The 13,043-nt window shown below is 39.6% G+C and overlaps 1 protein-coding gene across 1 annotated transcript in view; it reads right to left on the reverse strand.

Annotated features, from left to right (window-relative positions):
* Window positions 1-10,887: 10,887 nt before the first annotated feature.
* The window catches only part of ADCY8 (adenylate cyclase 8 (brain)), a 54,759-nt gene continuing 52,603 nt past the window's right edge, over window positions 10,888-13,043 (reverse strand). The window contains exons 12-13 of the mRNA XM_009876284.1: window positions 12,782-12,896; window positions 10,888-11,460 (exon numbers count right to left, since the gene is read on the reverse strand). Of these exons, the coding sequence (XP_009874586.1) occupies window positions 10,973-11,460; window positions 12,782-12,896 (603 nt within the window). The 3' untranslated portion in view covers window positions 10,888-10,972. The remainder of the gene's footprint in view (window positions 11,461-12,781; window positions 12,897-13,043) is intronic.

Raw genomic sequence — 13,043 nt, forward strand, 5'->3', positions numbered from 1 at the left:
CTATCCTATCCTATCCTATCCTATCCTATCCTATCCTATCCTATCCTATCCTATCCTATCCTATCCTATCCTATCCTATCCTATCCTATCCTATCCTATCCTATCCTATCCTATCCTATCCTATCCTATCCTATCCTATCCTATCCTATCCTATCCTATCCTATCCTATCCTATCCTATCCTATCCTATCCTATCCTATTCCTGTCCTGTCCTGTCCTGTCCTGTCCTATCCTTATAGGCTCAGCCTTGGCCAGCAGCATGTCCATCTTTGAAGCTGGCTGGCACAGGGTATATCTAATACAGGCTATCAGCAGGTACCTGGTCAACAGCAACTGGTACCTTTGTGGGGAGCAAAGATTTGTCTGTGTAGCTGAAGCATGGATGTGTTGACTACTGCAACATCTTGCGCTGGACATAAAGAGATATATACAGCTGCAGTTATGTAAAGTTCTGGGCTTACTGAGGTCCAGTGGGAATGGTGATGTTCTGGGTGTTACTGCTCACTGTTACTACTTTCATTTAAATATTCATGGCATATCTGATAGGATAAAGATACTAAAACAATCCCTGTCCTAGGCTAGTGGGAAACATGGGAAATGCTGGGGATTGACAGGAAGAAACCAGGTTAGAAATGTCTGTTTTTCCTGTCCCCCTCCTTTTAATTTCAATTCCTGTCTCATTCAAAGCATAGTGATTTCACATCAAACTCATACGTTTCCCAACTGATATGCCAGTTCTCTTTAGATTACTTTGGGCCCTACAGCTGACCTGAAAACCTCAGAAATGTTATGTGACCTTCTGGGAAATTGATGAAGTTTGGGCAAAGTCAGATGATTTCCATGCACTTTTCATTTGCCTTCTAAACTTTTTGCTCAGCTATAAATACAATCACATTATATTTTTGGACATATTTGCCTTCCTTGTTCCAGGCAGAGGGTGTTGAGTGTGAAAAGAGCATCTGATGCTTGTTTGTTAGAGGTCCACGTGAGTTAAGAGCTCCTTTTGAAAAATGATGCGCTGGAGAGAACTAAAAGCAGCTGACCTTTCTGCACATTAGCATTCTGTGCTGGTAAAAGAGTGAGTGCTATTTAAGGGTGTCACAGGAAAGCAAGAAAGAAGGAAAGTTGTTTGTAGCTACCTAAACAATGATTACACGGTAAATGGATCTCTCAGAAAATACTGGGAGGATTTCTAATGCTAGCAGTTTTCCTCTGCAAGGAGCATGACAGATTTTCAGACGAATTAGACTGCAATAGTCAGCAGATGTGATTGTGTTCCAGAGCCTCTTTTAAGACAATCCTACTGAAACTCTGATTTCTTTTCCAAACTCCCTGCCTCCAAAAGGAGTTTGTATTGTCTCTTTTTTCTTCCTCCCACACCCCTATCTTAGGTGTTTTGGTCTTTATTGACTTAAAATTTAAGTGAGACTTAGAAGTGTCTTGTTTTTTGGAAATCCTGGTCTGAGCCTGTGTTTGCCTATGTCTGCATGTTCTGCAGGCAACTTTACATCCTTTCTGTAGCTGTGGCTCTTTACAGCTTCCAGCATTTTGACCATGGGACTAGCTGTCTTACCAAAAGCAATGGAAGAATTTTCACTGAACTCTAGCAGGGGAAATTTCATCTGCTAAAATAATTTTATAAGAGTGTTTGTATTAGTGTTTCAGCACCAGACTTGATGTAATGCAACCAAGTGCTATAGCAAAGGTCAGGAAAGCTATGTGTTATGATCTGATTGCTCCAGAAAAAAAAGCTCTTCAACTTTATCAGTCTTTAGTTTGCTCTGGCAACCACAAAAACGAACATCATGCTCTCAAGGGCTTGAATACAGCAAGAGTACAACATTCAACATAAAGACTGGCAAGACTAGTCCTTAGAATGGCCTTCCAATACTGGCAGGATCATGATCATGAGGGAAAGTTGACAGTAAAGATCAGATTAGGAGGAAAATTCACAGGGGTGATTCTGAGATGCCAGTAGCCATTCTCTGTTGTTTGGCTTGGGAAGAAAGGTCTTAATGGAACTGGTTGGCGTTCCAGTAAAACTTTGGGCTCATTCATTCTTATGGCTCTTCGTTTCTCTTTGACTGAGATTTGCATCAGCATAGTGGAGACCTGAACTGATTAAACAGTCTTCAGAGAGCTGGGATAAGTTAGATTTCCATGAACGCTTGAAGAAATGCAAAATGTGTACCACTGTGGAAAGTATTTGCTCTGCCTATGGTTGGGATAGAAATTACAGGACTTGTTAGACTGGAAGGCTCCAGTTCATAGATAAAAGCAACTGAGGTCAGAAATTAATGCTAACTTTGTGTTTGGTCATAAAACTCACTTATGTAGATTACCCATCCCTAGGTACTTTCAGCACAAGGTAATAAAAAACTTTGTCCATGGACATAATGTACAGAAAGACTGTGCCTACAGGCAATGCTCATAGCTCTGCTTACATTATCCCTGCATCCTCTTGTGAAGACATTGTGAAGAGGCTACCTACACAAAAGCAGCTTCTGGCTGGCTTGCAATAAGGACTGGATTTATCCTGAGCAAGGCTACCCCCTGCTATGGCAGTCAAAATTAGAAACTTGGTCACCTGTGTGTCCTCCACCTTTTTCATTTCTCAGGCCAATAATTTCATCCTGGCTGCAGGTGCAAAAAGATATTGCTGTGTCATTTATACTTGTTTCAGATTTTAAATGCTTTCTTTTTCTTTCAAACAGTAAAAAGTGAGCTTCTGCTTTAGAAGTATAATTTTATGTTTTCTAGTTAGATGAATCTAATAGATATATTCATGATTTCCCTGCAAGCTGTCTGTCACAGAATCTTTTCACCTATCAAAGACAGAGGTGACAGGAGAGGTTATAAATAAAAATGTCTCTGCAGAAAGAATTTTTTACATAGTTCAGGAGCAACCATTGAAGGATACTAGGGAGACAACTTACTTTGGTTCGCTGCAGTTTAAACTCCAAAGTGGTTAGAAATTGAGGTCATCATATTTCAGAACATTTATCTGGACACAGCAAATACAGCACTGAAAATCCCCTGAGTTATGCTTGCTGCTGTCTCCCATGAGTCATAAAGGTTCCAGGGCACACATAATAAGTGTTTGGCAAAGTACTTTCTGCTTGTCTTGAGCAACCTGCTCCTCTATCTCAAAAATACCATTCAAGCTTGTTAGATACGTTAGGAAAAGAATAAACAACAGAACCTGTGGGATAACCTGCATAAAGACGATCAGCAGAAGGGAATCACTGTGCATGGCAACTCAGACGCAATTATATGCTTGTATAATTGCAAATTTTATTTTATTTTCAGAAAGCCTGAGGGGTTTAGGAGCGGTAAACTGTTCTTCCTCCATTTAGACACTGTTGAAAATGTCTTCCTAAAATAACCCTTGACATATGCTGAAAACTATACTCCTTTCTCCTGAGAGACCAGAAAAGAGAACAGTGCAATTGGTATGTGCACCGTGGTGATACACTATTAATAATTCAAAGCAGCAGAGGCTTTTATTCTGTCTTGCCATTGTTATTTTCCCATACAAATCTCTCGCCTCTGTCATTTGGTGGGAACTGCTAATCCAAGTGAGATATTAGGACTTAACTTATTCTCATCTTGATGACAGAATTAGGTAATGGTGCAGTTCAGGAAGGAAAGGGCAAAAATTCTTCTTGTCAGCCTTTGAGAGAAGTTTGAGAAATGCATCATGAATTACAGGTTGCAAATAGGTAATTGGGTTATTTGGAAGATACTTTCTGAGCATTTAACATGTCTCTCTTCCCTCCACACAACTTCAGAGGAAGCTTTAATTTCCCCTCTTCTATTACTGCATCCCATGTTTTTTATTCACCAGAGGCTTTTTCTGGCTGTGGAATAAAAGCATCCTGAAACCTTGTCAGGTTGAGTATCTTAAATATATAATATCATATGCTTATATAAAAATGACAGGGAGACATCACAATAAAAACTACTCTTGTAGCAAACTGTTCTTCCGTTTAACTCAAGGACACATTTTTAGTTGTAAGAGAAAGTACAAACACCCTCATTGTAGCCAAGGTCACACAACTCAACTACCACAAAGATTTCCTGAGATCTCACTAAATCCTCTGTGAACAGACTCCAGTTAAGAAACAAATGCTCTTCCTGAGTGGATCTTACAGTCTTTATTTAGAAAAAATGCAATGGAGAGTTATTGCTTTGAGCACTGGGGTAAGTGAGGAGAAATGGCACAGTGAGAGGTGGTGGGGTGAGAGAGGTGGAATGTAACTCTGGGAGTAATTTGATTTCTTTCCTGATGCTTGACTATAGAGGTTTTTTGCTAAAATCAATGAAGCAGTTATATAAATGGTAGGGAAGCTAAATAGCTTGGTAGAGTGTCTGCCAGTGAGCTGAGCCACTGGTTTGCACCTCCTCCAGTGCCTTCCACAAAGGGAGACGTATAACAAACTATTTTTTTATCCAGGCTCTGAATCAATATATGAAATGGGAAAGCTTTGCCTTCCTCATAGTCAATCAGTACTAGCAAAAGTTGTGAAATATTCTCAGGACTGAAGATTTTGCCTTCTTCTGTTTTGATTGTTTATTTCAGCAGTGAAGAGATAATGCCAAATTCACAGATTTAGAAAAATCTTGAAATATGCAGTCTGCCTGTTGGGACGTCGCAGACTGTAGAAAGCCTCATTGTTCCCCTATCAGTGGACTCAAGCACTTGTATTTGAATAAAGCATAATTTCCACAATGGTCTCTATAATCTTGTTTTGAATTTTCAGAATATAATACAATCACCGTTTTTCACGGTGGTTTGTTGCAGGAGTTAATCACGTTTGCTGTCAAAAGCATGTACTTTGTTTCCAATTTGATCTTAATTTCCCACCAATATTTTTGTTCTGCTTTACTTCACTAACTTAAAAAGGCTACAAGAAACTACTGTTTTTGGTCCATGGAGGAATTCATATATTGGGATTAAATCATTTAACTCCAGTGAAACCTTCATTTGCATAAGCCACACTGCTTGACTCAGTTCTGCCGTTGACCTCCAGCAGTATTTTTATGAATGCATTTTCATCATCTCTGACAGCCTTACAGATCACAAGATCATGGAATCATTTAGGTCGGAAAACACCTTTAAGGTCATTAAGTCAAACCATTAATATAGCACTGCCAAGTCCACCACAGAATCACGTTCCTAAGTGCCACATGTAAACCCACATATGGGTTTTAAAAATCCCCAGGATTAAAGTTATAAGGATGCTGTTCATAGTCTTAGTCAAAGAATGCAAATTAGGATATGGTGAAGTCTCTGAAAGTGGAAGTTCACATTGCAGCTGTTGTCATCAAATTTTTTTTTCTTGTATGTTTGTCAGGTGGTACTTCACAAAAGAGAATGCAAAGGCAGGGATCCTATGCCTAGACAAGACTGGCTAATGTCAACATGATTTGCATGGGAACGCAGATTAAATGAGGAAACAGCAAGAAATGCAAACATAAACCCTGTGAAATTATGTTCTAGGGTCAGTGGGTGATACACTGGCACTGTCTGTGTTCACCATGAGATTAAAGCTGAAAACAAAACCTTGACTTGTATCTTTGGAGCTCAAAATAGCTTGGAATTGGTTTCATGGAGATTTTGTCTTTTTTAACATCATTCTCAGGCCCATGAAAGCTTTTTTGCTCTAGTCCTCTAGTGTTAAAAGTGATGGGAGCAGAAAGATGGGACGAATGGTGGCTGAAGTCTCCTTGCAGACATGCTGTATAAGAACCTTTCAGTTCATAGAGGTAAGGGTAGAATATCTCGGGGGGTGAATTATGGTGGAGATCCTTGAGTTGCAATGGACACATCATCAGCCATGTCTGAGAGGGTAAGAGGAAGGCATGTTGTTGCTTACATTGATTTTTAAGTATTGGACACAGATGTGTTTTTTGTTTCCAAATAAATTCCAAATGGATAAATAAAATGGAAGCTTCAAAAACATCGATTTCTCTTTGGTCTGCAGAAGCTAAGAAACCACAACAGACAACCACAAAACCAAAACCAAAACCAGAAAAGGTCTTGTTGGAGATCGTTTCATGGGTTCCATGAAAACATGCCTGCTAACATCCATACAATTATTTCTGAGATGTAAAGGGTTCTACCAGGTTAATTGCCAGGAAAGGGGGAATTTAATGAAGCAGCAGGCAGCTGAATACTGCAGTATCAGCTGTGCCAGAGAGGACAAGTATTCCCTGTGCCCTCACTACCCTGTGAGTAGCCAAGCTGCTGAGTGGCCGTTGTAACAGCTTGCAGGTAACTAGGCTGCTAGCAAAGAATGAACTGTAAAGGCAACATCTTGACTTACTTTGTGGGGTAGGTCCTGCTAATGTCTTCTTCCTGCAGTCATTCAGATGGGAAAAGTGTTGGGGTGAACTTTTAGTGTAGGGTCAATGGTTGGACTTGATGATCCCAAGGGTCTTTTCCAACCTGAATTGTTCTATGATTCTATGAGTCTATGATTCAACAGCTCCCAGCCTTCCCAAGCCCTTTCTCTTGTCTTTCTCAGTAATACTGGGACAGAGCTGGTGCCACTGGGAGCCTTGGCCCCAGTGTGGATCAGTCCAAAGAGACTGGGATGTGACTCCTGACTCATGGATGCTGCCTTAGAACATCAATCTGAGCACATCGAGAGGGAGTAATCACTCATCTGAAGTAAAATTAATTGGAAATTTATATAAACTTAGAAAACTGACAACCTGTCACAATAGTACTTGTGAGGAACGATGAGTAGGAAGAAGCTGTTGTATTTTTATTTTAAGTAACTGATGAGTTAATTAAAATGATGATTAATACCCTGTTGCTGTGAAAACATCCTGTGGGGTATCCCATGTTGCTGCTGCTGGGAGTGGGTTTTGCAATCAACAATCACTTCACACGTCATTTGTTTTAGTACCTTAAATTTTCATCAAACCAGCTGAGATTTCTTTTTCTTCATGTGGCAACAGTGATGATTTTTTTTTTTTAAAAAATAAATCGCAAAGCTGAAGGAGGCACTGATTTCAAGACCTTCAAAAGAGTTCTCAATTATATTAATATTAACATATTTATCAGCCAGAAAAAACCACCTTGGGCTAAAGGGATCTGGGTCAGAAGTGGCATGAATGGCATTTTACAAGAGATGGTCTCTAACCAGCCCTGCACATTGCTGTCATTTTCACATAAAAAGCTGAATGTCTCTGGATAGCTCTGCAATTCTGACAGCCATCACCGAAAAAAGAGCTTAGTGGAAAACGGATGGAAAAGATTATATTTCTTTTTAAAAAAAATTGGTGTTATCTACTAAAGTTACATAAGCCAAGAAAATATTTCATTCTAGCACAAAAGTTAATGAGAGCATTCCTTAAATACTAACTCATCTGCAGTCAGCTTCAAGTGCCTGGAGATATGCATACTGAATTTTTACCCCTCCCATCCACTGACTGCTCCACTGTCGTACTTTTTCTCCCTCCTCCAGCAAAGTGCAAAGCTGGGGACACCACAAACGTTTAATCGTGTCACTGCCACTGAGCAACGGAAAAGATTGATGGGGAAGTTAATAAGCTGACTGTGCAATTATAATGCTTACTATGGAGCACCGACAGTGGTTAATGTGGTTATTTCCTGCTCCTCTGATCATTTCACTGTGTGTTCCTCGAGCCAGCTCTGGAGCCGGGCTGTCTGTTCCCTGCCCAGCAGCTCCACAGTGGGCAGTGGCAGGACACGTGGCTATTAGCCACCTTTACTGTGCTGTGTGTTTGTATAAACTCCTTGACTCCCATCGTACTCAGGAAAGGGAGCTGAAGTTCTGCTAATGTGAAAAGGATTAGATGATTTTTTTTCCTTTTTTTTTATTCCTCCCCAGCACTTTTCAAAATGTGCAAACACCTGTGAAGCAATCAGGAATGAATTAAAGCTGTGTGCAAGGGCTAATTTTGTAATTTTTTTTTTTTCAGTAAACACTTCTAAATCATATTACACCTATCACAGTGTGCTCAACAAAGCTGAGCCTTCTCCTGTCTTCAGTCTTAATGTGAGCTGAGAGTAGACACCTTGACAGCTATCAGTACTTAACTGTGACTTTCAGTATAGATATCACTAAAATTGGTGAATGGCATAATTGACACTAAAGTATTTTCACTGTCCTGAAAACAAGCACTCTTGACACAGATACGATCTTTGCTATGATATAGGTGTAGTGTTTCAAATATGCGTTTGGAACATTACAGAGTAATGATTTTGGTATAGAACTACTGTCCAGATAGTCAATATTACATGTACTTTAATGATTAAGGATGTGTACTTCAAAGCTGGCATAAACTGCCCCTTGGTGTAGTTGATTTTATGTTGCTTTTCAGATAAGAAAGCTGTGGATTTCAGCCTGTTTGTTCAGAAAACATTTAAGTTAGCAGAGCTTATGGCATGGAGTTTGTTGGAGGGACTGAGGTACAAATTTCTCAGCAAGCATCTGGCTGCTGTTTGTTTCTGTGGTACACATGTATAGAAATAAATAAGATGACATAAAAAAATATAGCCATTTTCTGCCAAGACTTTCTTCTCTTAATATGGAAAATCTAGGAAAGGTCTCAATATTGACTAGCTAGTTTGGCCGAAGAGTTACAATATCAAAGCAATTTGTTTTCATAAACACAGAAGGACATCCATGTCTATGATAAGAGGCAGGAGATTTGGGCCCCTTCTAAGGAGCAGTGAAGTTGCCATCACAGGTCCAGTCCCCAGACCTGTTATCTAGTTAACACCTTCCACTCACTGCTAATTTTCATTATAGAGTTTGGAAGTAGCAGTGAGAATTAGAAAAACAGTTCAGCTGGGATTTTAGCAAGAATTAAATGTTTAGAGAACCAGAAGTGAACCCATCCAGCACAGAAATAATCTGCAAAGGAGAGGACAGCTGTTGATGAGGTGTTTAAAAGCCAGAACTTCCTTCTTAAGTGCCTCAAATACCACTGTAAATGTGAAATGAATTTAACTGTTTCAGATGCTAGTCCTTCCTTTTCTTCATCTCCTACAGTATCAGCACTGGCTTGTGTGAGATGAGAGGCTCAGCTTTCCTTCTGTGGAATAAAAAAAATATACTTGTGGGGTTTCAAAGGAGTAATCAATTTGGAATGAGAGCTCAGTTCCTGGCAGCATCATCACTGGGTGTAACATTTCAGACTGCTCTCTGTGCTTAGACCCATTGACAGTGCTACGATTTTCTGTGGAATTAATTTGGTCATTTTTATTATTTTCTATTTCTGAAGATGGCACTCAGCTGGTTAAATTTGACTGTGCAAACCCATTCATCAGGTTATTTTACAATGAAAAGCATTATTTTTATCTTACTACAATTAAACACTTTCATATTTTGATACCTTTTTTGTTAGTAAACAACAGTGTCTTATAAAATGCAGGAATCAAGATCATCCATCTTTTAAAAATGTGCCTCATCCAGTGGACATGCTCTGAAAAAAACTGCAGTTTTCATTGAAGACTGGATATGAGCCTGCAAAAAGCAAGGCATGTATTTACAAAGAATCCATATGTTGCACTGTATTGGTTATGTGGGGTCTCATCTGGGGATTGCTGTGTGATTGCAAGTTCTGCTGCTTCCATCTGTGATTTGCTTTAAAGATAATATTTACTGAGACAAACCCAGCTCCTTTGAGCATACAGACTTGATGAGAGGTTCATTTGTGCACTTTACAGCTCAGTATGAATCATGGCACCAATGCATATAGGAACCTGTGCTATATATTTACTGTTTCCAAGGTGAAGTTCATTACCATCCCCCAAAAGGTTATCCCCCTTTTGACCATGGAATCTTAGAATCATGGAATGTTAGGGGCTGAAAGGTGCAGGGCTTGTAACACCTAGATGTGCCATTGTAGCTTCCCAGCAGGACTGCCTTTGCGCTGGCACACAGGTGATGTTGGGTATCCTCAGTCTTGGCCTCTCCTCCTCTTGAGGCCACTGAGCAAGAGTTTAGCAGTGATTTATCTCCACTGCACTTCAGCATGTACTCATTTTATGGCCTCAGACAAACCTTATTTTGGAAGGAACTCACACTGCTGATGGGGTTAAGAGATAACATCTGGGAAATATCTCCAGAAAATTTGATTAATTCTTTGACTGGACAATGGACTCATCTGTAAGGTCCACAGACGTCAGTCAAGGTGTAATTCTGCCATCTGTTCATAGGTGTCTTACACTGGTCCAGTTACCATAGTGCATTTGAACCCTCCATATGAGACTGACAGATCTGACATAGGGCCCGTAGGAGAGCCTTGACCTCCTGACTATAGTGCAAGAGGTCAGGTGGATACCGACATGCAATTTATCTGTCTACAGTGCAGTCAACCACTTGTGAGGAGGACACCTCAGGCTATTTTAAGAGCCCACAGGCAGTGGACTCAATGGAATTAGTGCGTTTAGGGCAAGATCCCTCTTATATCTCCCATATCGTCTCATCTGGGCAGATAACACACCTTAAAATCCTTTGGCTGTATTGGTTATCTTTCCCCTGGTTGTTAGAGACATGAGGCAACTGGCTTAGATGTGCATAATTCTACTTGAAGGCAACTAAAGGTGAGAAGAACTTGCTCAATCTCCTTATGCCTTCACCTGAAAAGCATGGACAGAATTCTCTCCTTTCCCCATCATTAACTCCCTACACAATTTATGTTCTAAATCCCTCCATTCAGAGTTTTTTTCTTGCCCCTTTCTGCAGGTAGCTGGTGCAGAAGAGTGGTGAGGTACAGCTACTAAGTCTGGACATTCAGAGGTTAATCACTGCTGGGCGGGAGGAAAGATGCTGGCACTGTTTGTTAAAATGTAGGAATCTGAATCTCATCAAAATATGACACCACAGAATAATCACACTTCTTCTAAAAAAAATTAAACCCTTTTTATTTGTATATTTATTTTTATATATAAAAGAAATACAAAAAAAAGAACACAAACAAAATGCTGATTATGGCAATTCAGTTTTGTCAGCCCCCTCTGCCTGGGCTGCTGCCTCAGGTCCAGCAGGAGTGAGCAAAGTCCTCCGGTTATAATGTCCTTTTATGATTCCGGAGTTATTGTTCTCATTAAGGATTTGCTTCTGTTTTTGCCTGTTAAGAGACTGTACAAGTCCTAATACAACAGCTGCTAATGAATACTGTCCAGTCAGTTTTCTTGGTTGTAAGATTAAAGGATTTGGTTGAACTCTTCCTAGAAGAAAATATGTTTTGATTTTTCCTTCCTGTTCACTGATACCTTTGACATAAATCTCTCCTCGGTAGTCGAAGGCAAATCCCCGGTCCTTCAGGATCAGATACGTTTCTTCAGGCACTTGTATTCTGTCACTAACACCTGTGCTGTCCATCCGACTTGCTAAATTAACTGTTTTGCCCCAGATATCATATTGGGGTTTCTTAGCACCGATAACTCCTGCTACGACAGAGCCATGGCTAATCCCTATTGGAAAAAGAAGCAAAAAAATTGAGATAGCCGGTTAAACTAGAATGCCTTGAAACCATACTTGTACTTAAGAACTGGATGAAGCCTGCTTCAGAGATGCTTATTGCTAAGCTTAAGGAAGAGTTGCATGTACAAAGTAAGACAAAAAAAGCCAGAAAAGCTAGAAAACATCAAAAGTGATATCGACAGAGTTATTTCATGAAATGTCTGTCCTCAGTGGAACCACAGTACTTATGTATCATCTACATTCTGTACACTACAGCCAAAACTCCTGCAAACTGCTTCTTATGTAGTAGGAAAGATCTCTCTGGAAGGATCTTTCTGATTTCACACTTGTTGAAGGCAACTTTAGTGCTATACGGTGGAGGAACTACATTCTTACGTTCCATGAAATGAAAATATTGAAGTATTCTATGAAATTATTGAAGGACTGTGTCTTGTAAGATTGTTGCAAAGATACCATTTTTTTCTGCAACAGTGACTTAAGAATACATTTAGTGATAGGAAAGGTACCTTCAGAAAAGGGATCTTAGATTTTTAGATTTTTTTTTTAAGAATATTTTTTAAAATTGGTAATAGAAATGATTTCCAAATACTGTTGCATTCATGCTCTTTGCAAATATTCAAGATTTACTAAAAGTGGATGCATGCCCCTAAGAAATATCAGCAACTGAGTTTTTTGTTCAAAACTATTAAGAAGTGCAACTCTCCATGCTATAACTGATCAATATACCTTAGCTTTTGTACAGCAAGGTTGTCCGTAAGGGACATGTTTTTTTCCAGACAGTTTTTTGTTTGGTCAGTGATCCAGTCGACATGAGAAGCCACTGGATTTACTCCTGCTACATGCAATATATTCAGGTCATCTTTTCATGGCAAGTCCTACTAGCCATCAGGATATGCCATCTAGGGCATCCCATCCAGGATAATAGGTTCCCCAACACGGCAATTCAGAGTTGCTCTCACTGGTCGAGTCAGAGCTGGAATTCAATTTTTGTGCAAAACTAAAATACTACACACAGGATAAGCTACGAAAAAAGAATATAAATCAGGGAGATTAATTAGCTTAATTATACTACCAATTCCCAATTCCCTAAAACTTACAGCTTGCAATCCTCAGATAAGGGCCCATGTTCTGCAAACCGAGTATTGCTTATTTCTAATTTTGCCTGGTATCAAGTTGATTTTAAAACAAATAATACAATATTTAGAGTCGCTTAATTGTACATGTCCTTTCAGTGCTCCTGGGGTGCACTTGCAGAGTCAGTTTCTTGCATAAAAACACCCATCTTAATTGTCGTATTTGAACTATGCTTACCAATACGAAGTTCAAAGTTGTTGAACGAGTGCTTGTTGATCTCCTGTATGCTTTCATTCAGAGCTATGGAGAAGTCGGCCAGGGCACATAGATGCCCCCATTTGTCTTCACATTGCTGAGGAGTAAGTTGTAAACTAATGTTAGAAAAGTTTAGCACTTGCCCAGCTCCCACTTATCTCTAGCAAGAGCCAAATATCTCAGTTTGGAATATGTAAGAATGATCTTAACATACCAGATCCAAGATAGGTAAGTTATTGTTAAC

The sequence above is a fragment of the Apaloderma vittatum genome, unplaced genomic scaffold, assembly GCF_000703405.1.
Source record: "Apaloderma vittatum isolate BGI_N311 unplaced genomic scaffold, ASM70340v1 scaffold2499, whole genome shotgun sequence".
NCBI lineage: Eukaryota > Metazoa > Chordata > Aves > Trogoniformes > Trogonidae > Apaloderma > Apaloderma vittatum.